This window comes from Ambystoma mexicanum, chromosome 3q (assembly GCF_040938575.1).
Source record: "Ambystoma mexicanum isolate Mex_15411 chromosome 3q, UKY_AmexF1_1, whole genome shotgun sequence".
Taxonomy (NCBI): Eukaryota; Metazoa; Chordata; class Amphibia; order Caudata; family Ambystomatidae; genus Ambystoma; species Ambystoma mexicanum.
The window spans coordinates 834,244,931-834,261,616 of NC_090926.1; the positions used below are offsets into that span (position 1 = coordinate 834,244,931).

General features: G+C 43.3%; 1 protein-coding gene across 1 annotated transcript in view; it reads left to right on the top strand.

Annotated features, from left to right (window-relative positions):
- STXBP4 (syntaxin binding protein 4) overlaps positions 1–16,686 on the top strand; it is a 775,907-nt gene that overhangs the window by 164,141 nt on the left and 595,080 nt on the right. The window contains exons 6-7 of the mRNA XM_069654926.1: positions 6,998–7,076; positions 11,496–11,590. Coding sequence (XP_069511027.1) covers positions 6,998–7,076; positions 11,496–11,590 — 174 coding nt within the window. The remainder of the gene's footprint in view (positions 1–6,997; positions 7,077–11,495; positions 11,591–16,686) is intronic.

Below are 16,686 nucleotides of genomic sequence, written 5' to 3' on the forward strand. Positions count from 1 at the left end.
ACCACCTGCACCCTAACCTAAAGTCCATTGGTCCTACACTGCGCAACCCTGTGATTAGACCATGTTCATCTGGCTCACTCTAACCATGTTCCCCTTTTGTGTCATACAGGACAATATTCCCTGTAGTGCAATGCCTTCATTGCCTTCAAGGACGGCCTAGCCAACCTTGGATGCCCCAAACACTACCCCATCCTCTGCCCCACACCGTTCCTACCCTCCTAGCCACCCTTCTCACAGAACGGACTCCATTACCACACCTTAGCCAAAAATACTAGCCTCCCAGCCAACACTATCTCCAACAAAACCTCCAATCACTTCAGACCTAATGTCCTAGGCAGCGTCCCGGACACCACCAAGCCTAACCACACTAAACTCGACACTAAGCCCCCCATCCCAAAGGCTGCCCAAAAAATCCTATGCACCGCTAACCCCAACATCATCGCACGCAACAACAGACTTGCCACAAGACTCCATCCGAACACCAGCAGGCACTCTGCCAATTACAACTCCACAACCCAGGAGCCACCAAAGACCCTCAACAAGCCTGATCCACGGCCCCTTAAAGGAGCCCTGCTCAATGTCAGATCCCTGGCGGCACACCCTACTGAAGTGGCCGACACCATTTTAACTAATGATCTTGACTTCCTTGCCTTAACGGAAACGTGGTTACATGAGGCATCAGGACCATACCTATCTATAGCCATCCCTGCCAACTACTCCATCCTCAGAGCTGATAGACCCAATGGTAGGGGAGGTGGCGTAGCATTCATCTCTAAATCACTACTTGGCTGCAGATCAGTCTACTCCTCATCACTTAAATCTTGTGAGTTACTCACAGTCAAGTTACAAACCTCTCCCACAAGTACAATCACACTTCACCTTATCAACAGACCACCAGGCCCACCTGGAGTCTTTGAAGAAGATATCACGTCGCTCATTGCCGAAAACTCCAAGCCGCTAGCACAATCCATTCTCCTTACCGAGCACGGTTTCACTCAACACAGTACCCTACCCACTCACCAGAAAGGCAGAATTATAGATTGGGTGGCAACACTCAACTGCAACACCACATGCAGCGACCCTCGACCCCTCACATGGTCAGACCATTACCTTATCCCCCTCGAAATTGACATCTATCAGGTAGCTCCCAAAAAATGCTCTATGGCACCTGCCTGCCCGACCAGAAACAAACGTAACATTACGGCCGAGGCCTTGCTACCACTGGTCCTACCAGCCCTAAATGCACTACCGGCCAATGCTGAACTAAACCTACTGGTTGACACCTTCAACAAGTCCATGGCCAATGCCATTGATATCATTGCCCCCCTGAAACTACGCAAAAGTAAACCAATAGCCCATTTACATTTGTGGTACACCCCAGAACTTAAACTACTCAGGAAACAGAAAGATAAACTAGAACTCATATGGAAAACTAACCCATCAGTGGAAAACAAATCCAACCTCAGGAATACACCCGCCCTATACAAAAAGGAGATAATTCACACCAAAAAAGACGCTTACAACGTCAGGATAGATCAGGCAGGCTCTTCCACTAAAGAACTCTTCAAAATTCTAAAGGAACTAGAGAACCAAAATACACCCGAAGACACCTGCATAAAAGACAAGCCTTGGTGCACCAGCATCCAGAACGCCCTTAACTCCAAAATCATAGGACTCAAAACTAAAATTGAGGACAAACGCCAACAACTCTTTAGTAGTAAGTCTATCAGCCCAAGCTCATCCTCACCCACAGATCTTAATACAGGCTTCACCTTTAAAAAAGTCACTACTACAGAAGTAAAAAAAATCATCTCCTCCTTAAAACCATCTAATTGCAAAGGGGACAGCTGTCCCGCCCAGATAATAAAAGATGCAGCCAGAGACCTCTCCCCTTTCATCACTAAACTTATCAACCTCTCCTTCGCTAATAACTCAGTCCCTAGCAACCTAAAACAATCCTGGGTTCTCCCCCTGCTAAAAAAACAATCACTCGACCCAGCCATACCTACTAACTATAGACCCATCACAACTGTCCCATTCCTGCTAAAAAATATTGGACAAAGTCGTCTACCTCCAAATCCAGGAGCATCTAGAATCCAACCGACTCCTAGGTATATGTCAATCTGGCTTCAGACCTCTACATGGTACAGAAACTACCCTTGTGGACCTCAAAAGCCAGATTGATGAAATTAAAGACAAAGGCAAGGCCGCTATCCTACTCCTACTAGACCTCTCGGCAGCCTTCGATTTAGTCGATCATGAAATCCTTTGCAGCCACCTATCTAGTGCAGCACATTTCTCCCCCTCTGCCACCTCCTGGATACAATCCTTCCTAGCGAACAGAACCATGAGTCTTCTCCACCACATCAGCAGCATACCCCATCACATGCGGAGTCCCACAAGGCACTTGTGTCTCCCCGACTTTGTACAACATATTTACAAAGCCACTATTCGACAAACTGGACCGTCTGGGCGTCCCCTACACTAACTATGCAGACGACACCCAGATACTCCTCACTATCTCAGGCAACTACAACACAGACGCCACCCGAATCAATGAAATCTTCTCCATCATTCAGGCATGGATGGCCACTCACGGCCTCTGTCTAAATGATGAGAAGACAGAGCTTCTCCTAGTCGGCTCTCCCAGCAACCTGTCCAAACTCAGTCCTCACTACAAAAACATTATTATCGATGGTAACACCATCCCCATTGTTAATAGTGTGAAAACCCTAGGCTTTTACTTTGATGCCAACACCAACCTCATCAAACAAACTAATATGACCGCATCAGCCACCGCCTACACTGGCAAACTGATAAGAGCCTGCAGACCTTTCCTCTCGCCCTATGAATAATATGATGCTGTATTTTGATAACTCCTTCTATGTTACAAACAACGTTAGATATCAACCCATGCAGGGGGTGGTAAGAAAGAAATCTGATCAGAAATGTTTTGTTTGTTCCCTCACTCCGTATGCCATGAGCGCAACCCGAGTATTCATAGCAGTAGAAGTAAACACACACAGAGCACATTGCTTTACACATCTCACATTGTGTACTACAAGAGGACAATTTTAGGGACTGCAGGCTACCATACAATGGGTGACAAAGGCAGATTCCCTTTGTGAAGATAGCTTCATGAAATAAATGCCCCTGATGATTAAAGCGGAAATGCAACACAAAGTAATGAAATACATATTGACTGGCACACACAGCGGGGAGACTAAAACAGAGGACCATACATTGTTGCAGTGTACCGATATACAAGGAAAAGAAATACACGGTTGCTGGAATAGATCCCAGTTACACATAGCAGGGAGAGTATTGACCGCAGAAGGAGTTTGCAACACACAAGCACTCATAATGGCACCAAAGAAGGTTGTGGAGAATGCATCAGGGTGTGCCTTAAAGACTGGACTGAAGATTCCAAATTGCTTAACTGGGTCGAAGATGAAGCAGGACCAGTAACCATAATACCACTAAAAAATGCAACTCTGTTTTTCAGGAACAATGGTTCAGTGAAAGTGGGCGTGAACAAGGGTTGCCAATGTATTATGGACCCACCAGGCATGAAGGTGGGCACAGCTGTATTAATGGGACACTATTGGGCTTGTGGTACAAAGGCCTATATGCAGCTCCCTCCAAATTGGGGAGGCTTATGCTCTGTACCAATAATAAGTGCACCGGCTGTGGTGCTGCCATAAAGGTAGGTGCAGATTGTCGATTTTACCCTGATCAGTGCAAACATCAGAAAGAAAAGGTCTCTTGCCCTAAAATGTACCGAAAGAGAGAATTATTTTTCAGCAAAATCAATAGAGGCCTATAATGACATACCAGGTGAGCATACATTTTTTGACAGAGCAGCAATGTCCTTTACCTCCTATCTTGTGTCTGGCTTGTAAACAGAGGTAAATGCCAAGTGGTTACAAATAACCAGATGGGAGCTTTTGCTGCGGCCACAGTAAATGGGTTTATTGAAATTAAGGTGAAGCTGAGAGAGGTGAGATTGATGACTCTCTAAATAGCTATGTTCTTGATTGCATCATGGCCATGGAGGGAGGTGTGTGTGCCAAGATTGGCTCATATTGCTGTACGTACACTCTAGAAAATGATGAGAAGAATAGGTCCCTTACAGAAGCCATAACAACCTTACAGGAGCTGCAAACGTAGATGGAGTCAGAGGTGGAGGACACTGAAAATGACAAATGGGTCAATTGCCTGTTTTTATGAGTACCCACTGGTTGGCTAGCTGTCTGTGTCCCAAAAATATCACTGAACCAATCTAAGAAGACAAGCAAAAAGGCACTGGGAATGACAATACTAGTGAATGTGGCTGATAACATGCACAGATACACCCAAACAGATGTACTACCCTGTATGTAGCCAATAGAACGTCCTATTGGACACTCTGGGACAATGTTTGAATATCCTGTTGACCCCTACAATTACACTGAACATTGGGTGGATTGTGAAGGGGGTGAAGACTGGTGTTTTATGACATGTGGTCCAGAAGAATACGAGGATGAAGGGGCCTGAGTGGGGGTCAGGAAAATATGGCTATCAAAGGATGGATATAATGCACTGGGCAGCTGTGAAGTGGTGGTGGAAGATTTGACCAGATAGGGGAGCGAATGGGGCAATTGAATATGCAGGTAACACCTACTGCCCCTACTATGCAAGTACCACCCCATGCATCGAGGGGTGAGAGAAGAGACAAACTAAGACAGTTCCAAAGAAGCAATACTAAATAGTCAATGTACTGCCTCTGCCATAAAGAAGTAGTTAGGTTGCTCGACACTAATAGGGATCACAGCTTAAATAGTAGAAAGCACACGTAGTGTGCTGAATATAACACAGGAGGGAGGAGGGTTCCATGATAACAAGAGAGGGACTCATTACACTGATAGGGCAGATTGAATTATAGGCAGTACAGATGCTGAATACACGGGCAGGGAAATCAATGTATGGCAGATGCACAAAGTGAATGTAACCTAAACAGAGACGAATATAGGTTGCTAACATGGAAGTGAGAAGTGCAGCTATTTTTCTAGCACAAAGGCTGCAGCGGGCCTAAGAGATAGCAAGGCCTCATACCTCAGAAAAGATGCTGAGTTCACAAAAGCTTGTTTATTTTGGAAGCTTGAAGCTGCACAGACAGTAGTTCGTAGTTGACACCAAAGTCAGATACAATGAAGGGAGTAGTGGAGATGCAGATCACAGGGACGAGATAACAGTTCCCAGAATGAAAAGCAATAGACTCCCAAGCTAATTAAGCTACCATAGCTATTGATGTCCAGGTGCGTGAGATCAGTGGGCCAAAAAGACTTAGTTGCAGATAGATGAAGAGGGTCTCTAGTGGTCACAAGGAGTACATGCACGTGAGAATTAGCTAAAACCTGAGTAAATAAAAAGAAATGTGTTCTCCAGCACGGTTCTCTCACACATGATCAAGACATAAAAACACTAGCTCTTCATTATAAGCCACGTACAGATAATTGTCCCGGTAGGATAGCTCAGCAGCACATGCTCGCCTTGGAAACAAGATGACATGAAGCAACACAGGTTCTATCCCTGGGTCTGCGCTTAGAAACCTCTGGGTATCAAGCATGTTATAAATACGCAACTAAGACATATTCCGGTAAGAGCACCTCGATGCACCCGGCTGTGAGAGCGCTTTAAAAATGAAAATAAATAAATAAGACACCTGCCAAAACTCCTCACAGACACAAGACGATGCAGAAGGCCAAATACAAAGGAAAGATGAGCCACATGGCTTGGGAATGATGAGGAGTACTTCAATTTGGAATTAGTACAGACCATGGGCATCTCTCTCCCCCTATCCTGTGTGTCTCTCATTTTTTGACATGTCAAAATGCAGGTTGGTGAGAAAATTGCCAACCAGTAACAATCCTTCTTGCCATATTGCCTAGGATGAATAATGCCATCCAGTCTATGGCCAATGTAGTGATGTAGTGGGAATGTTATCTGGATTTGGCTGGGCTCAGGCGGAGCCATCCAATACATCTAAACCAATGTCTAAATTAATATGTATGTAACCTATATGTATCTTAAGGTAATAACCAATCCTAACCCCTCATACGTTTTGTAACCAAAATTGTAGTATGACGCTCACACTCAGTACAATGTAGAGAGCTCTTGTATGGTACCCCCGCCGCTATGTGTGTATTTGAAAAAAGCTGGGTTTTACTGTGCACTTTGAGTACTCCATTATTGAGCATTATGTTAATGCTTTTGCAGGATTCTGGGCCCATCTGTTCGTTAGATTGACCATGAGGCTTATTATTCATAAGTACAGTTACTCTGGTTATGTTATATTGGAACCGCCCACTCACAAGCCACATCCTCGCCATCTCAGGCCCCCAACTGAAACTCACAGAACATTCATTTGAAGCGTGAAGCAACATTCTATGGAGCTGTCAAACTCGTGCATCAACATTCTATCTGCACATCAGAATGGTCAACAGAACAAATACACACCATCTGCAATAGAAAGAATCAAGGAAGATCAGAAATGGGACCAAACTGCTTATAACATATGTCCTGCTATGGGGAACTACTTACTAATGGACCTGAAAATGCTCGAGACCCAATCAAATTCAGGATACTTTTCAGTTGAAAACTGCACCTCGCAATGTTTCTTCTTGTCATCGGTCTCCTGAAACCTATACTCTACGTCCTTTTGTATTTTCTCTCTAAAGCTCGCCAAGAACATGCGCACTAGGTTAGGCATGAATGGTTCTATCAGACCCTGGTTACAAGAGAATGCTGTCACTATTAACCATTCTGTTCTCTTCCCTCCATCCCCCAATCCATCCTCTAATGTCTAACGTGTGTGCCCTGGAGTGGTTTGATTTGCACGCCTAGCACTTTGTGAATCGCTAATAAGTTATACAAAATCCAACATGTCTATGCTTTTTTCATTCCACCAAGAGAAAAACCGATTTGTGATATGTTTGTGTTTTATTTTTTTACATAGACCAAAACATCGTCCATGAAAACGGAATGTTCTCCAGGTCTTCCGAAAGACCGCAGCACTTCACATGTCCCTGCCTCTGGTGATTATCCTTAGACTTTTTGTGACTTTGTGCTACTATCCTCACATAGAACCTACTATTAGATTGCACTCAAGGTGTAGTCCAACATGGTAAATATTCCTTTGAAACCTCAAATAAAAGGCCTGGATGAATGGAATGTCCAATATCTGTTTTCCAATAAAACTGTAGATTAACAATGTAATGAACACACTGTTGTAACTAACGAAGTAGTTTCATTATAGCTTTCTCTGCTTGACTGTAATGATCACTATTCTGCTAAAACCAGATAATGAAGACCTTTATTACATAAATAAAAAGTAGATTAGGTTGCCATAGAAACTGCATTTTCGTTTTGATCTATGGTTCAGAAATTGTCTATTAGCATTCCTTTTCTCTGTGAACGCTCAGCTGAGAAGCATACGTTGTTTATCATCTTAATTATGTAATTTGAATGCCTCTTAGAAGAATTCCCATTATATATGCGGTAAAGTACCCCACGTCTGTGCTTTATAAAGATATTGCACATCTCCACAGAAGTTTATGACCAAACGGAAAACGCCCAGTTCCTTTATAAGGTCATGTAAGTCCAAAGTGACTTGCAATATCCTTTCTTTGACAATACGTGGGTAGTTTATTACTTATAATACATGGTTGAGCCATCATTCCCTTTAATACTTGGTCTCTTGCTTAGTGTATTAAAAGAGACCTTCCAGTTGTTGATGCACATAATCAATGTAGAACATATTTTGTTGAAAATTACGCTAATATGCAGCTTAGGATGGGTTGCAAAAAATCTTGTACGCATTTAAATGCCATACATTTAAAAGCTCTTTTGGCGTTTAAAATAAGTGTTACCTTGCAATTGGATTTGTGCTCTTCTGTGGTAAACTCCAGCAGTGCATACAATAAAGATACTAGCATAAACATTGACGTGTAAATTGATGAGTATTTTAGAAGAATGAGAATCTGATAAGCTAGTCACAGCTTTAATTAAGTGCTCCAGTGGCACCTGAATTCTGTTCTGTGTTGTTTGAAACAGCAGCCATTGTGACGGCTCAACCCAATGAGTTATTAAAGTTACAGTAGTGATGTCATTGTCTTATTACACGTGAGTAGTGGTGTCAATACTATTCTGTCTGAAGAACATTATTTACAGGCTTTCTAGAAATATTAAAAGCTACTAAGCATTGTATTAGAATATCCATTGCCATCAGGGGAAGACCAGCATACCACTTCCGACAATCGACAGCCACTGAGGGTCATTTGAAATCAAGGGTTTTATACAAATTCCTGATGCCAGTGTTTTTAAGGCAATAAACCTTTTGAAACATGTATTGTAAATCATGTGCACTATAATACTGGCTCCCCCGTCCCTCATGTGATTCAGACTCTGAAGACTCTGCACTTTCATTAAGTGCTAAGGAGGAATATGTTCGTCCTTTTTGCATAGACTTGATTAAAGCTCAGCAGTTACGGGGTAAAGGAATATTTCACTGACACATGAGGACCATAGACTGAGAAGACAATCCCATCTCCCCTAACCACTGTGTTGCACTCCTTTTTTTGCCCAGAACACCCTTGCTTTCTAGCTAGGATTGCGCTGTATAAACCACCTTTACGCATATACATTTCCGTACATGGTTTAATTCCACCTGAAAGTTCACATATATAAAAATATTTTTCCCATTTGAGCTTCCCCTTCACATCGGGCAGCAGCAAAATATGATGGCGCCTTCTATGGACATGTGGCTGCTGATGCCAATTCATGTTGTTTGCGTCATGGGTAGTGCCTGTACATACCAGTCTTATTCTCGATGCCTGCTAATTTGTTCTGCACAGTATTTATGAAATGTTTTGTTTGTTTTTATTATTTGTAAGGCGCACCTCACCCGTGGGTAGCAGGGCGCAAGCAACAAGAGGAGTGTACAGCTTAGGTTACAGAACACGCAGTAGATGGATCCCGATGGGTTACAGTGTTGGGAGCATCGAACATTTGGGTCAAGACAACAAAGTATAATTAACAAGAGAATATACATAATTTACAATTTATAAATAAATCTAAGTATAAAGGTGAGAAGATATGGGATTTATACACAATTTACAATGGGTGGCGCAGTGGATGTGGTTAAATATCTTATTGGGTATCGTGTTCCTTGATCCAGCGGATGGTATTGGATCTGAATTGTGGGTAGGGAAAGTCTTCCCTTAGCGGTGGTGGTAGGGAATTCCAAAATTGTGCCGCTTTAACAGGAAAGCTATTCCCTCCAGCCATAGTCCGTTTGAATCTTGGGACGGTGAGGAGATTTGAGTTAGCCCTTCTAGGGGGAAGGCAGGAAGTCGTTCTGGTAAATCTTGTTATTAAATACTGTGGGGCCGCTTGTTGTAAGCATTTATGGGTCAAGGAGACCGATTTAAGGAAGATTTTGTCTTTTGTAGAGAGCCAGTTATACGATCTTCTCGTCTCTGAGATGTGTGTTTTCCTCAGGAGGCTTACGGCTGCTCTTAAGGCATTGTTCTGTAGGATTTGAATTTTGTTTGTAATGTATTTATTGCTGCCTATGTAAAGCGCATTGCAATAATCCAACTTGGATAGGATCAATGCTCTGGCTATAGTTATGCAGTTGTTTGGTGAGAGGAATGGTTTAGATGCTCTAATGAGTTTACAGGTATATGATGTAGCGGAGGCCATGGCATTGACTTGTTTTTTGAATGTGAGTGTAGAGTCTAAATAAAATCCTAAGGTTTTGACCTCCTTAGCTACGGTAATGATGTTATTGTGTATGACAAAAGAGGAATAGTTTTGGCCCAATTTGTTGAGGTTAGGTGTAGTGCCTAAAATGAGGAGTTCAGTCTTGCCATCATTCAGGCATAGACCATGAGAGGCCATCCATGCCTGGATGATGAGGTACACATGATTTACAAAGGCCAAATCCTTGTCGTAATCCCCCGTCAACGGGATGAGGATCTGAGTATCATCGGCATAGTTTGTGTAGGTGATGCCCAGGCCATCTAGATCGTCGAAAGGGGGCTTTGTAAAAATGTTATACAGTGTAGGGGATACACAAGAACCATGTGGCACACTGCAGGTGATGGTCATGGGATTAGCGGCTGCTGATGGTGAAAAGACTTGCATCGTGCGGTTATTAAGGAAGGACTGGATCCATTCAGTTGCCTCCTGGGAGAAGTGTGCTGCCGACTGTAGGTGTGTGCAGAGGATCTCATGGTTGACTAGGTCAAATGCAGCTGAGAGATCGAGGAGTACAGAAGTGCTGTCTTGCCCTCGTCTCTCAGCTCATTTATCTGTGTCTTTAGATCTATAAGCACAGTCTCAGTCCCGTGTTGAGGCCTGAAACCTGACTGACGTACTCCTAGAAGGTGGTTAAGTTCGAAGTAGTGTTGAATTTGTTGGTATGCTATTTTGTCAAGGATTTTAAGGAGAAGTGGCACTGTAGTGATGGGACGGTAGTTCGTGGGGATGGCAGGATTTAGATTAGGTTTTTTAAGGAGTGTGAGGACCCAGGATTGTTTCAGGTTGTTAGGTATGATTCCGGTTGTGAAGGATGCATTTATTAGTTTCGTGATAAATGATGAGGTTTCTCTGGCTGCATCTTTTATCAGTTGAGCCGGGCATAGGTCTCCATGGCAGTTCGAAGGTTTAAGTGCAGGTATAACTTTTTCAACCTCTTTAGTGGAGACTTTGCTGAAGTTGAAGAGGGGGGTGGGCACAGGAGTTGACCTCGTAGTAGGTTGAGGAGTGGAACTGTTGTTGTCCAGTTTGTCTGAGAAGTTCTGTTCCAATATATTGCCTGTAAATTATCTCGTTTTATTAATTGCCGCCCTAAGAGATCTGTTGGCAACTTGTGGTTACAGGTTTAAATTCCGCCCGGCAAATGACAATTTCATTCTCCCAGAATGATAAATGCTATTAACCAAATTAACAGTACTCCCTTTATGAATACAGTGTTTTAATATGTGAATAAGGGGGCATGAGACATTATTCTATTGTATTAGGATTGTATTACTCTTTTGCGGTTATGTGTTTTTTTTAACCACACTTATTGTATGTTCATTCTTGTATGGATTTTAGACCTGATACCTGGAATTATATTTATTATATATTTGTGCAGTTGCTTATGGACAAATGCATAGGGTGATGCTGGTGCCAAGTGCAATCTAGTTACAAACATTGTAAGAATTTACATTTTTCATAAAGTAATAGTCATACTTGCAGTGCATGGGCACTTCTTACGGTTTTATGAAATTGATATCCTGATATTGGAAAAGTTCATGGGAGTTAAAACTTGTCTTTGCATTTTAATTTTACAGATAACTTTAATTTAAAAAAATGTATCCTGTCAGAACATTCGGGAGTTTAAAATGCCCCCGAAACGCAACAGAGGTTCCGTTTGGTTGTTTTAATTTTATTTTGCACCCTTTTAGGTGCTGCCCCCAACCGGACTGGTGAACACAGATTACACGGAAGGAAGATTTCACTTAATCCCAATGTCCGAGTCAAAGTCGAAAAACTGCAAATGGTAATTGTTCTGATTGTCTTTCTCAGTTAGAAAAGTTATTTTTGCTACATTTTGTCTGTACTTAAAAATAGGAGGAATAACGAAAGCATGAGAGCTACTTAATACAAACGGTTGCAATTGGTTCTCATTCAAAGTGCTGTACTGCGTGTACTGCTTTGGGACTGCACCTAGGAAGTGTCCAGTGTGACCTTACAATTGCAACATAGAGAAGAACATATAAAAGTCATGTGACCTATGTAACTAAAGGATTGGCTTAACATGCTTAGTCGAGTTTGCATACCTGACATGAAAGGGAGAGAAATCTATTGTAAAATCTGTGTTTCATATAATTAATCGTTATTACATAATCACTGAAATACAAAATATTCACTCATTAAAAATATTGTATTCATCAATATAAAATTCAATCAACATTCGTCACTATAAACCGATTCCTTAGTTGGTATGAAGGAAATTCCAGTTTCATGTCTCTTTTTATTTGAGGACTTTGTTGTCAAGGTGTTAATTTAATAATGAATTGCTGAAATCTAGCAATGTATTTAACTCAAAATGTATGAGTCTGATTATGAATTTATAAATGTGGGGTGATGGCGACATCTTCTGAGCAAGAGAAGTATTGGCAGTCCCCATCGCTTTATTAAAATGTTAGTGTTCAAAACAATCAGGGCGTGAAGATCAGGTCAAGGAGACCTGCCAGACCCGGTTGAAGAGCAATTTCTGGTCAGAACTCCCACTATGTAAGACCTAGCAGCACTTGTCTGAATAGATCTGTATGCAAATTGCTCGCCCAGCCATCTTTGTTCAGCCTGCAAAGCAGGTCTGAAGCCTGACAAGGCTTATTCATTCCTTCATCCTTCTGAGATCGACATATTGAGTATCATTTACTTGGGTAGTAATAATACCTACTACTGCAGTTTTTAGAAGTTGGAGTCATCGGGGAAAAGTTCTACATACAAATATATTATTAATAATGCTATTATTGTTATCATACTTTGCAGGTTTGACTTCATTGTAAAGGTTGTGACTCTGGAGACTTTGACTAGGCAACCCCCAACCCTTGTTTCTTTTCCTTCCTACGTGGCCCAATGTGATTTTTGTGAGTTTATATCCATAGCACAGAGGGAATGCCCAATGGGATTTGGTGAGGGAGGTCACATTTATTTTTTCATAGTCGATTATGATATATCTTGGAATATAGTTAGCACATCCAAAATGACACAGCCTGGCATTGTGGATTAATTGTGACAGGCCAACAGTCTGTAATAACCCTTTATCAATCTCTAATAATGCCACCTGGGGATTTTTTTAATTGGAGGGGTGTACATGTTTCCCATGAATATACAGGAGTGACGAGCTTGGCGAGGGAGCTGGAACCAACTGGAGAGGTTTTGGTGGAGTTCTTCCCCCGAGAACATTTTGAAAATAATGGGAAAGTCCCATTGAATACATGTTTGTAAATCAGGCCCACAATGCCATGCCACTGTGAGCAAATATGTCCAGACAGCCTGCCCACACCCCCAAATCAATGGCCCGCTCTTCATCAATCACTCGAGCACATGCATTCATGCAATGTTTTCAATACTGTGCCTTCCTCAAGCGTCTGAACACCTTGATATTCGCTCATGAGGTAACCATGGTGGGACTCATCTCAGAAAGAATTAATTAGTGTTAGACCTATTTCCTATAGACATGGATTCAACTGTTGCACTTGATGTTGTAACCCTTGTAACCAGCGCCCTGATGCCTACGGGTTTAATGCGCTTTATAATTAAAATAATAAAATACATAATTCATACACATTCAACAGAACACCCACACAGCAGTTATACACCTGCTCATCGATACAACATACACTCATTTATGTGCACACACCCAAACAACATATATTCATTGATTCACAAACAACCACACCGGCATACAGGGAGGCCCACAGTTATGCATTTGTTTGCTTACCTACAGGCCCAGTCCAGAATCCACTGTGCCTCATCTTCTCACAAAAGCTCTCCCACTTACTTCACTGAGCACGTCGAGGAACCAGGAAGTAAGGAGAGCTTCCTTCCTGGTTCCTTTAGAAGCGCAAAAGAGCCGAGGTTGCTCCAGTTCTACACCCCTGGGATACAGAATGTGCATAGGTCATGCAGGAGCGTCACCTATGCATGTTCAGCCCTGCAGTAAGTACCCCAGCCTGCATCCCCAAGGGGCCATGTAAGGCTGAGGAAGCAAAACGCTTCTGGCCTTGCATGGTTAATTGGGCATGTACGCTGTGGTACTGAAAACTGTCAATGGGAAATTGTTTAGGGGAAGCGGAGCTGGAATTTGAGTCCTGTGGGTGGGACTGGGGTGAACTTGGTGATTAGCTGAAATGTTAACATAAAACTGACTTAAAAGAAGTGCATATTTCATTTATATTTTTATTTAACAAACAGATTAAAAATGAAATGCACATTTATTTTAGGTGTGTTTTATGTTAACATTGTAGATAATATCCCAAAATCCTTCATTTTAACCCAGTCCCACCCACAGGACTCCATCCAGCTCCTGCTACCCCCAAACACTTTATCTTTGATAGTTTTCATACTGCAGCATGTGAGAAGGCATATGCTTGCCCCATTCACCACACCCCTCCACATCATACGTACACTGCACTGCGTCACCGTAGCGCCTGCAATGAGAAAGACAGTGGCCCTCATTACGACCCTGGCGGAAATCGAAAAACGATGGCGGAAATGCAATACCGCCATCGAATACCGCTCGTTGCGACTATGACCCGTCACCGTAAAGTACGATGCCATTAGCGACACCGTAGTGAACGCCAACGCTAACTGCACCAAGTACGCGCACGCGCGCCATGCAAAACCGTAATTTCCACCATGGCGCAACGGTACGTGAATTCTGACCCTTTACATAACGCCATCAAGCATGGCGGAAAGTACCATTCCGCCATGGCGAGAAATACGGCATCGTGAACCAACCGTAAATGGCCCTACTGAGTGCCTGTACACCACATCCTGGCCACATTGCACAACTCCTCGTAGGTGCAATGAAGTCACACAATGCAACCAGTGAAATGCACAAGTCACCCACGCATGCCAACGAACAAATGAATGTAGGGGCTCCAAGTGCCTTGTGAGTGGCCATCCATATTTGGCATGTCACCATTGCCGTACTGATGCAGCACAGGCATGCAAAGGTTCAAGTACAGCAAAATGAACTGAAAGATGAGACAAAACAACAACAGGCCCCCATCGCCTGACACCAGTGCAAGGCAACATTCAAAGCAGTATCCTGAGGGAGACTGCACCAGCCCTGTACACATGCCAGTAAACAAACCAACCATCAGCATAAGCATGTACCACACAAGTTGGCAGAGTGACTGAGCAGCCAGGCTCATCTCAAGAGGGGCCAATGGGAGCTGCAGGGCACAGATGGCACGAATACAGAAGCTATTCCAATGGACATGACCTCAGTCTCCCTCCAAGAAACGCACGCAAACACAGGCACCTGTGACCAGCCTTTTCCTGATAATCACATCATTCCACCAATCCACCTGGCTGACCGGCATCAGTTACACAAAAGCTAATCCCCCGCCCCTAAGCATGACATCATTAAAACAGTCATGATGGCAGCCCCTATCCCTGACCTTACTGGGCTTCGTAGGCAAACGCGGCCAGTACAGTACCACGCAACTATACTCAGAAGCCGGAACCCAATGCAGATCTACTCACAATACATCGCTCCACAAATAGGAATATGCTACATTACGCTACACGGTTAACATCAGACTAAAATTTTAATGCACATCAAATTCACCAAGCCCATACAGCTATTAGGTCATAAACCCCGAAATAACTACATTACTGTGGGCTGCATCCGCAATAAATGACCAGCTACTCCTTGTGTGACGCCCTGTTCCTTCATGGTACACAGGGGCTACATTCACGTTCAAAAAGGCAACATGGAAGCGCCTAGAACCGCAGGCCCGTCCCATTAGGTAGGCACTAGTCCAGCTGAAAGGTAGATATGTTGCTCCTAGCCACTAGTACTGCGTAAGGGCATGTGGCCCATTGGCGATCGTCCCATAAGATCGTAATGGTGCTCCACTGATTAACTCGAAGCAGCAGGTGTCGGGAGTAAAAGCCATCTGCAGGAGTGGCATACAGATGGCAGCGGCAAAAGGGGAGGAGATACCTGTCACCCAAATGAAATGAAAAAGAATAGTATGGCCATCAGAACTTCATTTGAATCACTCACTTCAATGATCACACCAAATCTACAGCCATATGCATGCTAGCCCACTCAAAAGGATTATTTCCACCCATGAATCACTTGCCAATCATAACAATATAAATCGAGGTGAAAACACTATTACAAACGAGTGTTCGTGTGCATGCGTCTGTTAAAACAGAATCCATTAGATGGGATTAGTAACGTGCATAGACACAACTGTTGGAAGGCGCGTCGAGACAGGGAGGGTTCAACAAGGGCAGATAGACGATGGTCCCACTATGGCAGCTCTGCATCACATAGCGCAGGGGAAGGGGATAGATTCCAATAAGCCATGTACATGGCAAACTCTCAATTAAATCATCTGTCCATGCATCCATCCATCATTCCCTCATCCCGGTATTAAAACGCCTGATTATTTACTCACATAACATTTGAAATCTCCATTGAGTCTGTGCGTAATGCAGCCTGCAAAATCCACTGTGCTCCAGCCCGGAATAATAGTGTTGTGAAGTAACATGTATTTGGGAACGTCCGGCCTTATCGTCCACTACGCTATTGCGCATCCCATACTATTCATATCAATCATTGCATTCTCGCCATGGCCCCTGTCCCAAGGACATTAAACAATAGAACGTTATATTTGCAGTCAGACCTGTGGGCGTCTCCTCGCCGCTAGCTGAAAACCGAAAGCGCTGTCCTTCAAATTCCTCGTTTGCAACATCACGTCGAAAAGGCATCTGTGACCGCTTGAAATCACAAAATCATCCATGTAGTGTGGCTGTGTGTGAAAATGGCAACTGGCTTCACTCACAAATGGGACGCCCCGCCCGTCGGTGAACCTCGGTACAGTGCTCACCCAAAGGGGATTG